The sequence below is a fragment of the Corythoichthys intestinalis genome, chromosome 18 (genome assembly GCF_030265065.1).
Source record: "Corythoichthys intestinalis isolate RoL2023-P3 chromosome 18, ASM3026506v1, whole genome shotgun sequence".
Taxonomy (NCBI): Eukaryota; Metazoa; Chordata; class Actinopteri; order Syngnathiformes; family Syngnathidae; genus Corythoichthys; species Corythoichthys intestinalis.
This window is the reverse complement of record NC_080412.1, coordinates 46,848,886-46,866,518: the sequence shown is the minus strand read 5'-3', so window position 1 is coordinate 46,866,518 and position 17,633 is coordinate 46,848,886. Positions and strand designations below refer to the sequence as shown.

The 17,633-nt window shown below is 41.6% G+C and overlaps 1 protein-coding gene across 9 annotated transcripts in view; it reads left to right on the top strand.

The window, feature by feature from the left end:
- acaca (acetyl-CoA carboxylase alpha) overlaps positions 1 to 17,633 on the top strand; it is a 102,125-nt gene that overhangs the window by 62,253 nt on the left and 22,239 nt on the right. For all 9 annotated transcript variants that reach the window (XM_057820071.1, XM_057820069.1, XM_057820072.1 and 6 more), the window contains 8 exons: positions 2,906 to 3,061; positions 4,895 to 5,041; positions 5,182 to 5,451; positions 5,528 to 5,625; positions 8,829 to 8,949; positions 9,028 to 9,138; positions 16,197 to 16,340; positions 16,427 to 16,547. In XM_057820071.1, the coding sequence (XP_057676054.1) occupies positions 2,906 to 3,061; positions 4,895 to 5,041; positions 5,182 to 5,451; positions 5,528 to 5,625; positions 8,829 to 8,949; positions 9,028 to 9,138; positions 16,197 to 16,340; positions 16,427 to 16,547 (1,168 nt within the window). The remainder of the gene's footprint in view (positions 1 to 2,905; positions 3,062 to 4,894; positions 5,042 to 5,181; positions 5,452 to 5,527; positions 5,626 to 8,828; positions 8,950 to 9,027; positions 9,139 to 16,196; positions 16,341 to 16,426; positions 16,548 to 17,633) is intronic.

Here is a 17,633-nt window from a genome sequence, read left to right as displayed (position 1 = left end):
AAAAATGCATTCATTCAGTACAACTTGGCAAAATTACTCCATAATGGTCCAAAACTATCGACTTATTTCACCTCCCGAACGATATTTTACGCCACAGGAGCTAGTCCATCTTTTGTCATTTCCCTGCCCCGGCTTTGGAGAGCGTAAACCAGGAGGCTTGACAGCTAGCTGATATGCTAACCCGAACCGAGCGGCGTTTCAAAGTCTTATTCCCGCCTTTCAAGGCGAAAAATAACACAAAACTACCCCGGACCATGTCACAAGGCGGCGGGGTTGTTGGCATGGGGGGCGGGGAACAAGTTACAGCTGCCTGAGCCCAACCCAAGGATAGTGGTGTGTTGCCGGGCACACAAAGAGGGCAGAGGGGGCTGGAAGTCTGGACGATATGGAAAGCCGCACCAGCATAAGCCCAGTATCATGCTCTCCCGGCAGGCATGCGAAGAGGACCGAGGGGGGGGGGTGCGACAAGCTGCCCGTCGTCGACCGAGTAGCATTCTCGGTGGATAAGGAGCATTGTCAGCCACAAAATGCAAGCCACCTTCGTAATAAAATTTGTGCCATGATCCCGGTATTTGACATAATACCAAACACGATGTTTACTCACTTCCTCGTAAGTCCATCGGTCCAACTGTTATCGGACTTGTTTTGGCTGTTCTCCGAGGGTGAATGAAGACTTTTTGAAACCCAAAAAGTCTCACACACCTCTTCCTGGTGCAGCAACAAAACCCTGCACCACATTTACGTAGCTGGTGTGATATTAAAAATAAACAAATTAAAAAGCTGAATCCGCAGTCCATCTGCACGCTATAAAGCAATGCTGTATTGTGAGACGCTGACCCGGGTGATGTCACATTCGCATTCGTCCTCAACCCGAGAAGTCACGCATTTTCATGGCGCAGGATTAAAAAAAAATTGAATATATAAATTAGAGCTGAAACGAGTACTCGAGCAACTCGAGTAACTCGAGTTTAAAAACTGATCCGAGAAATTTTATTCACCTCGAGTAATCGTTTTTTTGACAGCTCTAAGCATCACGTTTTGCTCGGACTACTTTTAATGCGGACAACGCGCTGTAACGTGCGGAGAGGAAGAAGGAAAAAAAAAAAAAAACTTACTGCAGCCGACAGCCGCCGCAAACGACGCTGACGTTGCTAAATACTAGCCCGCACGATGCTACGTTGGTACAGGTAGCTTCTGATTTGTCTCATAGAGATCACATGTGTGTTGAACTACGAAATGACAGACTCGGCCGCGTCTGGGCAGCGTTAGTAAACAGCCGCCATCTTAAAGCAGTAGAGCGCTAAGCGCTAATAAAGAGCGCTAAGCGCTAATAAATAAGATTAATGTTACTGTCGCTACTAGCTCACGTAACGTTAGCCCTGCGGTGGGCTAGGTTTCAATTAATTATGACCACTGTCGATGCGTGGCTAACGTGTCTTACATACAGGCTTTAACATAACATAGCATTGTGGAGTGATGAGGGTGTAAAATAAAAACTTAATCATGTTAACTATCAATTTTAGCTCAGTAGTCATTGCTGGATAAAACACCAAGTAGCACTGGTCCCTAATGTGCTCCAATACAGCCTGTATCATACATTTATTTTGAACACTGCAAAAACTCAAAATCCTATCAGGACTTACAGTTTAGACTAACTTAAAACTTAACTAGAACTTAAAATGGCTTGACACAAAGAGAAATTCAATTGAAACACGTGGGAAAAAATCTTTTACTTTTACTTTAAACTTTTAAGTGATGTGTGTTATCAAGCGCAACGGCATTTTTAGGTAATATATATATATATATATATATATATTTTTAAATAGGATCTAAAAGTTTTTGGAGTGAAAGCAGTGAATTAGTCTTTTTTTTAATTCTAGTTCCATCTGAGATGCAATTGTTGGCTGTTTTCAACAATATACATCGAAAATAAAGACATTGATTGACTGAAAATGGTTCAAGATTAGATGAAATGTCTTGTTTTCTCATGTATATTTATAATTGCTCTTCATCTAAAAATATGTTTTATCCGATTACTCGATTAATCGATAGAATTTTCAGTCGATTACTCGATTACTAAAATATTCGATAGCTGCAGCCCTAATATAAATCGATCTCTTCCACACACATCCAAGCGGTCCAGTTCATTCAGGAGCATAAAATTCCGCATGAAATACGAAATAAACAAGCTTTTTGCTGTCATAGGCACTTTAAAGCTACCCAAGAAAAATGAATGCTTAAAAGCAAGAGAGGGAAACACATGCAAAAAGTATTTTGAGGCAACGAAACGGTAATTAAAGGCTTAATAAAAACTCAAATAGTAAGTACTTGCCGGTTTTAACCGATGAGCAAATGTGTTGGAAGGAATTGCAGTAACTACGTCATCACCCCGAGCATCCATTGCACGCTTGAAACATGTCGCCCTCCGTAGATCAAAACATGTCCTAAATATTATACATTATCGAATCAGTGGCAATATTTCATGTGTTTCTAATAACATATTTTAGTAAAAGAGAGAAATTGTGGCTTGTTAGAACCTACAAGTCTTAAAACCCGAGGTTACCTTTAAAATGATTTTATAAACGCTTTGAAAAATCTTAAACGTAAGCATGTGGGGAAAAAACGGGTAAGTTCTATTTCATACATCCTGTCGTCATGGAAGCGTTTCAACATCCCATCCATCTTCTAATTTGTATGACTTGTTTTGTTTGGAGAAAAAACATGAAATGATCCAGTAATGTGTGTCTTATTGTCTACTGTTTTCCACCCATTGGTCGCTGCCCAATTAAACTGACATTGTGGGTTCAAAAAGTGCTGATTCTCACCCTCTCATGGCTCATTAACATGAACCCAAATCCACACAGGCCAGTCTAAATTGAATTACAGTCCCTGTCTTTTTGTGCAGATCATGTTCCAGGCGTATGGAGACAAGCAGGGTCCTTTGCACGGCATGCTTATCAACACGCCCTACGTCACCAAGGACCTGCTGCAGTCCAAACGCTTTCAGGCGCAGTCACTGGGCACGACCTACGTCTACGATTTTCCAGAAATGTTTCGGCAGGTGCGCTACAAACAAACTACGTGATGCCACGATGGTACTTTAGCTGTGATGGTGGATAAAAACCTACGACATTTCCTGTTGCTTTTGTTTTCTACTGTCACTTTCTGTTGATTTAGAGGCATTTCGGGGTTACTTCTTGTTGATTTGAGCTTTTTGTGCCATGAAATGAATGGCGAATAAAGCCATTGGAAATGAATGGGAAATTTTGGTCATGAGAAATGAATGGGTTTTGTTTTGGAGGAACGGTATGTTTTTGGCAAAAACTGTATACAGCTTTTGTGCCCTGAAGGAAAAGTGAGTCGATTTCCCTCTTTACAGGTTCTTTAATTCTTTTCACGAACAGGAGATGACGACACACAATTCAGGAATAAAAACGATGCTGGCTAGCCAGGAGAGTCTACCGAGGTGTCTCGAGAAGGTGTCTCCAGGCTAGCCAGCATCTTTTTATTCCTGAATTGTGTACCGTCATCGCCTGTCCGTTAAAAGAATTAAAGAGGAGAGGATTGAATTGATATGGAGGTAATTAATAATATGTTTATTAATTTCATATCATAATTGAGTGCAGAAGGGCACCCTATGTGACGGGTCGGGAACCTTTTTGGCTAAGAGAGAGCCATGAACATCACATTTTTTAAATTGTAATTCCGTGAGGGCCATACAATATGTTTAAAACTAAAAAATTAGGGCTGTCAAACGATTAAAATCTTTAATGGAGTTAATCACAGCTTAAAAATTAATTAATCGTAATTAATCGCTATTCAAACGAAGCGCCACGAATCCTGTTTCCCCCACCACACACGGAGCACCATCAGTGCACACCGACACAAGTTTATCCATCTGTAGATTTTTTTTCTTTAGCGAACTTAGTGAAGGACTTGAATAAATCCTCCCCTCTTGTTGTCGCTTTCATAGTTAAGACCTTGCAATCACGCTGAATTGGGATAAATCGATTACGTCTGTTGACTCATCCAAGGCAAGAGAAAAACTGTGCCTCATATATGTCCTTCACTTGCGTTGCCTCAATTTGATTTGACATCATGACGGTCTTTATCCGAAAAGTCAGAAGGGCACCCTATGTGAGCTAGCTCCGGGTGTTGTAAAGCGACCCGTTTCGTGTTTAGCTTAAAACACGATCGAATGCATTCTTGAACGTTCCCTGAGGCATAGCGACGGTTAACCTAAGTCATGATTGAATGCAATTAGGGCACTCAATGTGAGGTTGTTCCGGGTGTTATATAACAACCCGTTTCGTGTTAAGCATTTTAGAGCACCCTATGTGAAGAGCGCCGGGCGCGATAAAGCGACCTGTTTTGCGTAGAACACAATTGCATTCTGAGACGTTCCATAAGGCAGCGTTTCACCCTGGGGAGGGCGCATGTGCGACCCGATTTGTCCGCGGATCGGTGTTTTCTGTCAGTTTGTCATTTTAGGTCAAATTGTTTGTAAGTGTGTTTTTTGTTTTTCTTTTTATCTCTCCTTTTCCCTTTTTCTTTTCCCTCATTGTGAGTGCCTTGTGTGTCGTTAAAAGAATTAAGCAACCTGTAAAAAGCAAAATGGACTCACGTTTCCTTCAGCCCCTTAGCTTCCTGATTTTTTTCTTATGTGCATATATAAATGGTTTGGACCAAATCTGTTTTGGCTGGGCAGTGTGCCAAAGAAACGCCATTGGGGGAAAACATTATAGATGATGGCTCTTGCATTACATGCAAAGTTACCATCAAAAAAAATTCCTGCTTCTGAATTGTTACACTAATTTGCACTTGCGTAAGAGGTGACATCCATCATGGTAAATTATTACACTGAATTGATAGAGCATTAAACCTCTTTATCCAGGCTCTGAAAAAGTTGTGGCACTCCAGCCAAGCGCACGCTTTTCTACCCAAATGTCCTCTTCCCTCCGAGTTGCTGACCTTCACCGAGCTGGTGTTGGATGCCCAAGGTCAACTGGTACAGATGAACCGACTGCCAGGTGGCAATGAGGTGCGTCAGTAAATTCATCTTGGAGATGAAAATATTTCAGTGCCATTGACGGGATAAACTTCCAATCCACTTCACCCGGGTGGATGGGACATTCAGCGGCGTTAAGAGCCAGCCAACGACTTCCATACATTGTCATCTAGATCGGCATGGTGGCGTGGCGAATGACCCTCCGTACGCCGGAATATCCGGCGGGACGCGAGATCGTCGTCATCAGTAACGACATCACGCACAAGATCGGCTCCTTCGGGCCCCAGGAGGACGTTCTGTTTCTGCGGGCCTCCGAGATGGCGCGGGAGTGTGGCGTCCCTCGTATCTACATCGCAGCCAACAGCGGCGCCCGCATCGGCCTGGCCGAGGAAATCCGACACATGTTCCATGTCGCCTGGCAAGACCCGGCTGACCCGTACAAGGTCACTTGCGTCACAATGGTTTTTCTGTAAGGTCGCTGTCATACAATAACTGCGCTGCACCGTTCTGTCCTCGCAGGGTTTCAAATATCTGTACCTTACACCTCAGGATTATAAGAAGGTGTCGGCCCTGAATTCTGTACATTGTGAACATGTGGAGGATGAGGGAGAATCCAGGTTTGTAGTGAAATTGCATGGCTACATTTTGGGGTCACTTTCTTTCGATATCAATGGAATTGACGTATATGGCTGTCATTGGCATCGACATACAAACTCATCAAAAGGAATCGACGATGAAGGAGATGGTACCTTTTCTCGTATTTACCGATCGACTGTTTATATTACTCTAACACACTTAAAGTGCTTGTGACACGAAAAAGCATGTTTATTTCATAATACACGCGGTATTTTATGCTCCTGAATGATATGGACCGCTTGGATGTGTGTGGAAGCGATCGCTATATTTATTTAGTTTTTTGAATCCCGCGCCAGGAAAATGAGTGACTTCCGGCTTCGGTCTCGCATTGAGGAGGAGGGCGCTGTGACGTGTACGGTAGAAGACGTCCTCTTCACGCTACAGTGTACTGTTGTGTATGAGGACGAAGGATTCAGCTGATTTTGCGGATTAATACTTTTATTTTTTGCATCACGCCAGCCAAACGGCTGCAGAAAAATCATTCTGTATGCGGGAGAGGCGTATGCGCCTTTTTGGAGTTTCAAAAGGTTCCCATTCACCGTGGATATTTACTGTGGGACCATTGGACTTACAAGGAAGTGAGTAAACATCTTGTTTTGTATTATGTCAAATACGAATACAGTGATTACAAAGTAAACACTATAAAATTCCTTTAAATAAAGGACTACTTACGTTTGATCATTGATAGGCATGTAAAAAGCTATCCTCACGCTCATTAGCAGTTAGCTGTTAGCACGTTAGCTACACAACAATTCCAGCCACCCTCCTCCAGGGAACGAACTGTAAATTGCTCTCCGCCGGGCGGTTTGCCGATCCGCAAAGAAACTCGACAACCGGGTCGTCATGTCAAATAATCCAGGCTAGTTATGTGTGATTTTCCACTTCGAAGACTTTGAAACATCCCTCGGTTCGGGGAAGGGAAATTACATATGTCCGATTTAGGTGTCATAAAATATCGTTCGGGAGGTGTGACAGTAAAGGTGAAGTCGACTGTTTTGACCATTATGGAGTAATTTTGCCATGTCGTCTTGAATAAATGGATTTTTATTATTTTATATTCCATTTAGCACAAGTTATTTGTCATGACCATGCCATTTATTTAGCAATTGGGGAAAGTACTTGGGTAAAAAGAATATCCTGTAAAAATATTGAAGTAAAGAGACAGAAACAATGACATTTTTCCGCTCTCTTCGTCGCGTTTTCCTCATTGTGAATAGTTCCCCCTCGACGGGCTGACTGGTCCTTCTCAAGCCATTTATATAGCTATTGGGGAAAAATACTTGGATAAAAAGAATATCCTGTAAAAATATTGAAGTAAAGAGACAGAAACAATGACATTTTTCCGCTCTCTTCGTCGCGTTTTCCTCATTGTGAATAGTTCCCCCTCGACGGGCTGACTGGTCCTTCTCAAGCCATTTATATAGCTATTGGGGAAAATACTTGGATAAAAAGAATATCCTGTAAAAATATTGGGAGTAGAGAGACTGAAACAATGACATTTTGCAGCTCTCTTCGTCTCGTTGTCCTCGTTCTGAACAATTCCCCCTCAATGGGCTGAATAGTAAAACCGATGAGCCTAGTCTACCGCTGACGTCATCCACCTGTTGGGGACGCTAAAGCCCTATAATTGTAGGCGTGGCTAACCGGCAGATTAAAAGACTAATTTCTCGTCATCTGCGCTTTGCTAAATTGTTGTATATGGTCGAATCGTCTCAAAATATGATTCTAATTCACATAATAATGCCATTTAAGACTTTTTTTCTGGTGTCGTATGCTCTTTAATCTTTCAATCGGGGAATAGTATCGTTTCTCATATTTACTGTTTGCATTACTCTAACACACCCAATATAAAATAAATAGCACTTATACCATAGTTAAAGGACAACAAGCAGAATATAGGGCATAAGAGATACAACTGACTGAGCAAGAGTGATGCTGACAAGCCCACGTCTGCACCACCAACTCTCGCAATCAGTTCTCCCGGCCAGTCCAGAACAAATGGCGGGACGCCCTGTCCCAGCACAAGGTACACCGGAGAATGCCTGCTATCCAACTGACAAGACGACTGACAAGAATCCAAGAGCCCCTTTGACGCTGAGGTGCCAAAATCCACAACCCTCGTTGCCCTGACAACAGTAACTCCCGAATCCTCCAGTCCAGTCCACAAACAGACAATAATCCTAAACAATGTCCAAACACATCCTTCTTCCTGCACTCGGCCCGCCCAGCGAGAACCTTCTAAAGACTGAATGTTTAACTAAGCGTGATCATTTTTCTCGGGAACCTTTTGTTGACGTGCGATATGGTGACCTTGGAACGAGTCTGCCTCCTCATCTGAGTGTGTTTCTGTTTCGCCTTGACATTTGATCGCTCTCGACCTGAATAAATTGTCAACTTGTGCTTCGAAGGCTTTTTCCAGCTTTCTAAATGGAGTTAGTACAAGAGGTTAAGATTAAGGTGAACGCGCGGAGTTTGGCCTTTTGGCTGGGATGTCTCGCCAGCCCGGGTTGTTGGAGCTGCGCCAGCGCGGGTCTGGCGGTTTGGCTGGCGCGATTCCAACAATCTGGCTAACTACACATAAAATGTCACACATTGTGAGCATGTGACGGAAACTATTGCGTATTTTCGTCTCGTCAAACAAAAACTGGCAATAGGCTCGTTATGTTTTAGTCTCCCAAAACACGATTTTAGCTGGTCATCGTCATGAAAAAGTGTTCTTTGACGTCATATTTTCGTTATCGTCATCGTTGACGAAAACAACCCTGGTGTCAGTCTAGATTTTTGCAAGTCTGGGTTGCAAATCAATAAAGGTGAATGGAAGTTTTTATGCTATTGAAATGAATGGGTAATTTTGTCCGTTAGAAATGAATTGGAATGTTATTAGCAAATCTTGGCGGAACCGTATGTTTTAAACAAAAATGGTATACAGCTTTTGCGCCCCTTAACGTCCTGAAATGTTTTTATTTATGAATTGTGGGACTACATACGTTTTGAAATTTCAGTTTTTGATCAAAAGCCCGCATTTTTGGGGGCGAATGAAATACCGTGAAAGTCAAAAAGCCATTTAGAAAAAGGAACATTGCAAAAGCTACAGTCAATGAAAAGATTTGAAGGCTGTTCTTAAAACGGTCAAATATGCATCACCTCTGCTTCGCTCTTAACATCTCTATTTATTGTCACGTAGATACAAAATCACTGACATCATTGGGAAAGATGAAGGGCTGGGTGTGGAGAATCTGAAAGGCTCTGGTATGATTGCTGGCGAATCCTCCGCAGCTTATGAGGAGATCATCACCATGAACCTGGTAAGATCACGCGTGTAGAAAATACAAATAGCTTTTGGCCATCGACTCGGCCTCAACATTGATTGCCTCGCCTGAAAGGTGACGTGTCGAGCCATCGGGATCGGAGCCTATCTGGTGAGACTCGGGCAGAGAACCATTCAGGTGGACAACTCGCACATTATCCTCACTGGGGCTGGAGCTCTCAACAAGGTACAACAACGGCAATGTTGCCATGTTAGGTTTTTTTCATCCTACATCTACTGCTCTTGGCATCTAATTGATCTGAATAGTCAATGTATATTTCCTTTTCACATTCCATTAAAGGGAACTCGAAGTGATATGACGTGCTGCTTCGATGTGTTTTATTTAAATGGTAGTAACTCATATATCATACACAACCATTGGAAATAATTTGCGGCTTCATGTAATATTAAAAAACTGTATTTCCTATAGGGCTATCAAAATTATCGCGTTAACGGGCGGGAATTAATTTTTGAAATTAATCACGTTAAAATATTTGATGCAATTAACGCATATGCCCCGCTCAAACAGACTAAAATGACAGTACAGTTTAATGTCCGCTTGTTACTTGTTTTTTGGTGTTTAACGCCCTCTGCTGGCGTTTGGGTCCAACTGATTTTATGGGTTAGTACCATGAGTGAGCATGGTGTAATTATTGACATCAACAACGGCGAGCTACTAGTTTATTTTTTGATTGAAAATTTTACAAATTTTAATAAAACGAAAACATTAAGAGGGGTTTTAATATAAAATTTCTATAACTTGTACTAACATTTATCTTTTAAGAACTACAAGTCTTTCTATCCATGGATCACTTTAAGAGAATGTTAATAATGTTAATGCCATCTTGTTGATTTATTGTTATAATAAACAAATACGGTACTTATGTACCATATGTTGAATGTATATGGCGGAAAAAATAGACCATACTGAAAAAGCAGTTTCTGCTCTTGCCCTCCTCTTTAAAAGAAACTGCTGTATTTTAAGCCAAAACAACTGTTGTGTTTGATAGAACAATATGTCTATATGCTGCCATAGCAGATTCATGGCGCAATAAGCCCCCGAACTATTTTTAATTTGTCCGTTTCACCCTGGAAACCCCCCGTTTACAGACGTCGCGCAACCGCTTTTGTTTCAACCCATCCATAAAACCTAGGTAATTAATTATACTTATTATTCAAAATGTCTTTTTTTTAGCTTAGAACAGAAATATCCAAAGTGCGGCCCGGGGGCCAAATGCGGCCCGTTGTCAAATTTCATCCGGCCCCCAGCCTCTGTCATAAGATCAATAACGTCTGGCCCGCACACAGACTTAATAAATTGGTAAGCAGTACTGCTACCAGCTTATGAAGTAGCTTACACACTAAATGCTGCTCCTCATTTACCCACTAAAAGACAGCAGCACGCTGAGCAACATTACCCCGTGTGATCCTTGACTTCCAATTTTCTAAAATGGCGACAATCAACATCAAAAAAAGTTGACTGCGACGGCTGACGCTTCCAGGATAGGTGGAAATTGGACTATTTCTTGAATAAAATACGCAACAACTGTGTCTGCCTCATTTGCAAAGAGAGAGTCGCTGTTTTTAAAGAATTCAATGTGAGGCGATATTACCAAACAAGACACGCTGACATGTACGACAAGATTATGGGGAAGATACGCAGCGAGAAATTGAAGCAACTTTTGAAGCTAGTTTAATTTCACAGCAGCAGTATTTCGCAAGAGCCAGAGAGTCGAAAGACAACGCTAGTTGCGAGATTGTTGAAATTATTAATTTAAAAAAGAATAATAAAGCAAATGTGACACACAGAATGGCTTGCTAAAATTTGCTGAGATACATTGTTCTGCGTAAAGGACGTCAGCCAAGGTCGGCCCCCCACATTTTTACCACACCAAATCTGGCCCACTTTGCAAAAAGTTTGGACACCCCTGGCTCAATGTTGTACACACAAGGACATAGGACAGAGGTTGAGTCAACTTTAATCCATTTTAACTAACTGCAAGTGCGATTTAGCTATTGCCACCACCTGTTATGTGCCGCAGGTAAGTAACAGGTGCTGTTAATTACACAAATTAGAGAAGCATCACATGATTCTTTTCAAAGGGTGCCAATACTTTTGTCCGGCTAATTTTTGGAGTTTTGTGCAAAATGATGATGATTTAAAAAAACAATTCCATTCTCTTTTGTGTTTTTTCCATTGCAAGCAAAATAAATGAATATACTACTACCAAAGCATTTGTAATTGCAATTTATTTCTGGGAAAATTGAGCATTATCTGACAGAATTGGCCAGCACTGTATGTATTGAAATATATTTACTGTATTGTACTATTAGCTATGGTGTAAAGAATTCAGCAACCGTAGCACTGAACAGGTTTGCTGTGTTTCTTCCGTAAACGCCACCTTCTAATTTGTTTTGTTTGACTTGAATACTCTGGCAATCCCAGACCCGCCCCCGCCTCCATCGTTAAATAATTGAAGGGGAACCATGGAGTTGTATTTGCTTTGCTGGAGGCTGCAGTGCAGGACAGCCCTATTATTTGTTTTCCATTAAAATGAATGTTTTGCTGAGGCAGGTTTTCTACTCCTTGTTGATTGCCGTGAGTGCCGGAGTGTGAGCTGGTACGCTTTACTACTTCTCCCGTTTTCCCTCCTTGTCATTGTAATGAGATGTCTCCATTTCACGTTAATTGACAGGCGGCAACATGAGAAATCACGCAAATGGCAGGTTGATGGCGCTGTTGTTTTTAGACGACGCCACTGTTAAATCTGTTTATGAGGAGACAGGTTGTCGAAATTGAAATATCCACAACACGGGTAATAGATGAACGCTTAGAAGTTTAGATGGAAGATGTGATTGTAATTTTTTTTTTTTTTTTTTAATATAAGATTTTCAGCAGCCCCTCTTCCATTTTTTCATGTGACTTACTGTCTATTAACTGAAACTTAATTGAGAGCAGGAGGCCAGCACCCCGAGATCATCCTTTAATTAGCCTCGAGAAGGCTTCCATATTTTCACGGGCTTCGGATAGTAACTAGTAGCACAAATACCCCAATGAGCTGTTCCACGGACCTGGCCTCTCTTTTCTCTCCCTCCTTTCCTTTCCTTCCCTTCCCTTCCCTGCGCAGCGGAATCTTAATGAAGCCGCGATGGCCGGAGGCTCAGAGGCTTTGTGTGTGTCAAGGTGACTGCAATGTTTCTTGGGGCTGCAGGCTTTCCTGACAGCTTTAGGAGAGCGCCCTAGATTTGTAGCCAGATACATAACCATTAATGGTAATAAAGAAAGTAAATGATGGCTGAAAAGGTGAACGGCGAGGCTAGGGAGTGAGCTCCTCTGATTTTTACTGTGCCATGTCAGGGACCCGCCACCTGTTCCTGCCTGCCTATGAAAATAGGGTGCGCTGAGGCTAAGACTCGATGGCTTTAGGTTACTTCAGGTGCAGTGGCAGCTCCTGACATAGGCGGGTTGGGCGGTTGCCCGGGGCGCCAAGTTCCTATAAGGCAGGGATCCTAATCTGCCGGGCCGCGGACTGGTACCGGTCCGTTGCGCATTTGCTACCGGGCCGCACAGAAATGATAATTTAATAACGATCGCATTCTGGCTGAATTAAACCTGTGCCCCTGCTTAACACACCAATATCCCTGTCTACTCTAGATATAATACTACGACTAGATTAGAATGTCGTCATAGAAATCCAATGATTGGACTGCTAGCAGTAAATCTTGTTTGTGTATATAATATATCTATGTGCGCTTGTCCTGGATAATAATGTATTGCTAGGCCGTGGGCACAGCACATTTGTTCCCAGAAATAATTAGCCCTCACACGAGCGAAGATGACTGGAAAACAGACGTCTTTTGAGATATTTTTACGGCGAAAAGGGCACCTGACGAGCCTACAACCTCGAAGACCCACGAACTGCGAAGGAGTGGATTCGTGACCCGTTTGTGAATAAACCGAGTGATTCGAGCATGTCGGTGCAACAGGAAGATCAACTTGTAAAGATCGCAAATGACGGCGATCTTATTAAACGTACATTTGAGACAACAACTATATCGAGGTTCTGGATTAAAGTCATTATGGAATTTCCTGACATCACTACAAGAGCATTGAAAACCTTGCTACAACATCGTTTCTTGTGAAGCGGGCTTCTTAATTAATGTTTAATGACAGGCGAAGTCGTTAATGGTGAGAGCGGTGTGAAGTTGTTGTGTGCAGCTTACATGGCAGGATGTATCTGAGGAGAACTTTTCTACAAGTCCTTTCATGATCAAACTTAAGGTAATATTCCTTTCTTTCAAGAATGTTTGTAGTGTTTACTTTCGAATCGCTGCATTTGCGCATTTTGCGGCTATGTTTAATGTTACACGCATGCGCAGAACGGCATCGTTGCAATTTTTGATGGGTTGCTAAATTTCTCAGAACACCTGCCCGTAAAAAAAAGACCCAAATAACATCGGTCCGTAATGCAAAAAAGCTTGGAGACCCCTGCTATAAGGCATGCGTGTGAAGGAATTCGGCACCCCGGCCAAGCCACCGGAACAGCTACAGCAACACCAGATGGCGTTCCGCTGTTGCCGTCCTAGCAAGTCGGCCGGCGAGGCCAACCTCCGCGCGTTCACTCCGGTGTTAACCCTTTGCACCGACTCAAAGTTCCAAAAGTTTGAACAAGGCTCACGGAAAACAGGTTGACAATTTATTCGTTGACGGTGATAAAAAAAAGCAAGGCAAAACAGATGACGGAGAGGCAATGCTGGATTCAGGGTCAGTAAACAACGGATACATCGAAATGTCCCCGAGAAGCGACAGTTGTTCGCTAAATGTTCAGTCTTTTGAAAAGTGCGGGTTGAGTGGGCCGGGCGGAAGGCGTGCCTGGGTCTTGTCTTGGGATCATCCTTCTGTAGCAGGTTTGGGCGGTCAAGTTCGTGTGTCATCTTTTGTGGCTGGGACATGGTTGCCACGGCAACTGAGGCATGTCTTGACGTCAAAGGCGCCGCGCTATCAATTTGTTGCCTCGGTAGGGCGAGAGTGCCCCGACCCACCGAAGAGCCATTGACGTCCTTTCCTTCCCTTATCAGGCGAGGGCTGATAAGGTGATCCACTTTACTGTGTCAAAGGGCATGGAGTGACGTCCCTCAAACCATGGTTAAATGCTTAACCATAATGAATGTGTTAGACTAATGCAAACAATTTTATGGTGTCTGCGAGAAAGGTAACTATTCCCTTCACGTGGATGGCAAAATACCACTAGGATGCACTACTACGTGATTTGAGCCATATAGCCAATAAACATTTTACTGACCTAGCAACTTTACCGCGAGTAGCCACCACCCATTTTGTAACATGAGCACAATTCCCACTTACAACCCCTTGCGAAAAGTATGGAATCACCATTCTCGGACGAGCACTCACTCAGACATCATATCATGTGGAACAAACTCAGATAAAAAGCTTGAAAAATAATGAATTGGTGTTCTGTGCTGAACTTTTGGCGTCATTTTTGGTGGACGGCCACTCCTTGGGAGAGAAGCAACAGTGCCAAACTCTCTCCATTTGTAGACAACTTCTCTGACTGACGATTGATGAGCATCCAGACTTTTAGAGATGGTTTTGTATGCTTTCCCATCTTTATACAAATCAAAAATCCTTGATCGCAGGTTTTCAGTGCTCTTTTGACCGAGCCATGATGCACATCAGACATTCTCATTAAGACAATTCTCACCCAGTGTGTTTTTAGCGGGCAGCTTTAAATCACTCATCAGCAGGGGTGAAAGTGGCTAGAATTTCTTGCTGGAACTCCCCGACGCGAAGGTCGCTACGAAGTCAGAAATTTTATATATATATTTTTTTTCTGTCATTTTTTTTTTGGGTGGGGGTGGGGGGGGTTGGTGGGTAAAACCTGTTAAACTACTGCAATGCAAAGAAAAATTTTTAGCGCAGGTATTTCTATAACACATTCAATGATTTGAAAAATAAAAGTTAACAAAAACAGCAATAACCCCAACCTCCAGCTCCTAAGAACATAGGATGTATATTAAAATTGAAGGTAATTTAAACATTTACTTTTACATTTACTTTTTTATTTTTGTAATAACAAAGATGTAAGTAACATAAATTCAGAAAAATAAGTACAAATGACTTATATTATGCAGAGTGAAATGGAATATATTTTGAAGATTGTGCAAACATTCTGTTTTAAATAATAAGGAAATGAATAAGTAGCGTAACATAAATGAACAAATTTAAGTCCAAAGTGCACATTGACAGCTAAGATGTTCTGAACCTCCCCATCAGAGCAAATAAAACTAAATATGATAAATAAGCCCCTTCAACTCTTTCCCTGCTCTTAAAAATTTGATCCATTTTATGTTGCATTGCACTTTTTTTGTCGCATCAATTCAACAACCTTTTTTTTTTTTTTTGCTGATCCAGAAGACCTGCAAATTTGAACCAATCAGAGCTAACTATCTCTGCTGATCACATGTCAGTATTACAGCCAATTGAACGGATAAATGATTCCAGGCGTTTTGCTTTGCTGTGTGCTTTCGCACATTGACGTGATTCATCATCGTCAGACTCAAATAACTGCAGCAGCTGGGGAAACCTCCATGCCGTCCGTGGAATCAAATAAATGGAAAGTTCCTGACCGCTCTGGCCCACTTTCACCCATGCTCATCAGTGTTTGGGCAACCACCTGACTTAAAATGTTTGGTGCAAATTGGTTACAATTGCGCTTCAAGTCTCATAAGGCAGAGGGCTCACATATTTTCCCCCTTCTGTCATTGTTTGCATGCTATCCTCATTAAAATATGAAAATCTATAAATGTTTGGGTGGTTTTAGTTAAAGCAGACACTTTATTTTCATCACCATTTGATCATGATTTTGTGCAGAAATTCCAAAAGGTTCAGATACTTTTACATACCACTGTGAATGGTTTTAATGACAGTTTGTTTTTTACATTTTTTGATATTGTATCATTCCATGACCTTGGCATCATAGTGTATGGTCCCAATCCTAGCAAGCGTTTATGGGTGTTTGTCCAGGGGACCATTTAAGCCTGGACCGCCTGTGTTGAGGTGGACGCAAGTTCACCTATCAAAGTTCCCCAGATTGATTTTAAGAATTCCAAGCTCCTCCATAAAAAGCTTAGCGCTTTTATTTCCATGGAAGGCCCTTCATTGTAGTTTTATAAAGGGCAGGGCTAAATAATAATCACGTTTATGCTGTTTGTATCCCATGCCAGGTGCTAGGAAGAGAGGTTTACACGTCCAATAACCAGCTGGGAGGAATCCAAATCATGCACAACAACGGTGTGACCCACAGCACTGTTTGTGATGACTTTGAGGGGGTCTTCACTCTCTTGGAGTGGCTCTCTTACATGCCAAAGGTAACGTGCAGAGTTTGTTGATTTGAGTTGATATCTAATGTGTGATCAATTAACTGATTGTCTTTTATAATAACTATTTTTTTCAGTGTAAATTTAGTCCGGTGCCCATTTTGAGTGCGAAGGATCCCATAGACAGGCCTGTTGAATTTGTGCCAACAAAGGCACCTTATGACCCTCGTTGGATGCTAGCTGGCCGTCCTAACCAAAGTGAGTGCCGGGGTCTGAAAACATAGATCAAAGCCTTTTGATGTTTAAGTTGATGTTCTTTTTTGTTTCCGTGCAGAGTTGTCTTTGGCAGCCTTTTTTAATTTTCGTCTTGATCTTTTGGACGAAAATACTTATTAGTCTTAGTCATATTTTAGGGGCTGTTTACATGGTGACTATCCTTTTTATCCATTATCATGTTTGCATTTACATGGTTCCGTTTTGGTTTCGTCTCCATTCGAACAATATAGCAATTCCATGTGAAAATGATGTAGTATCCCTCCCAGGCCCTAGGTGGCAGTGCAGTCTTACCAGGCGTTACGTTTTGATGTCGCAGCGTCACCATGTAAACGGCCCTTTAGTCATTTCAAAATTAATTCGTCGTCTTCCCGAAAACAAATTTAGTTGAAGACTCTTCGGATGTTTTCATCAGTAAAATTTAGGGCTGTCAAACGATTAAAATTTTTAATCGAGTTAATTACAGCTTAAAAATTAATTAATCTTAATTAATCGCAATTATTCGCAATTCAAACCATCTATAAAATATGCCATATTTTTCTGTAAATTATTGTTGGAATTGAAAGATAAGACACAAGATGGATATATACATTCAACATACAGTACATAAGGACTGTATTGGTTTATTATAACAATAAATCAACAAGATGGCATTATCATTATTAACATTCTGTTAAAGCAATCCATGGATAGAAAGACTTGTAGTTCTTAAAAGAAAAATGTTAGTACAAGTTATAGAAATTTTATATTAAAACCACTCTTAATGTTTTCGTTTTAATAAAATTTGTAAAATTTTCAATCAAAAAATAAACTAGTAGCCCGCCATTGTTGATGTCAATAATTACTTACACAATGCTCATGGGTGCCGAAACCTATAAAATCAGTCGCACCCAACCGCCAGCAGAGGGCGGCAAAGCTCCATAAAACACAACAAGTGAGCGTTTCACTGGACTGTCATTTAAATCTGTCTGAGCTGCGTTAATTGCGTCAAATATTTTAACGTGATTCATTTAAAAAATTAATTAACGCCCGTTAACGCGATAATTTTGACAGCCCTAGTAAAATTCAAAA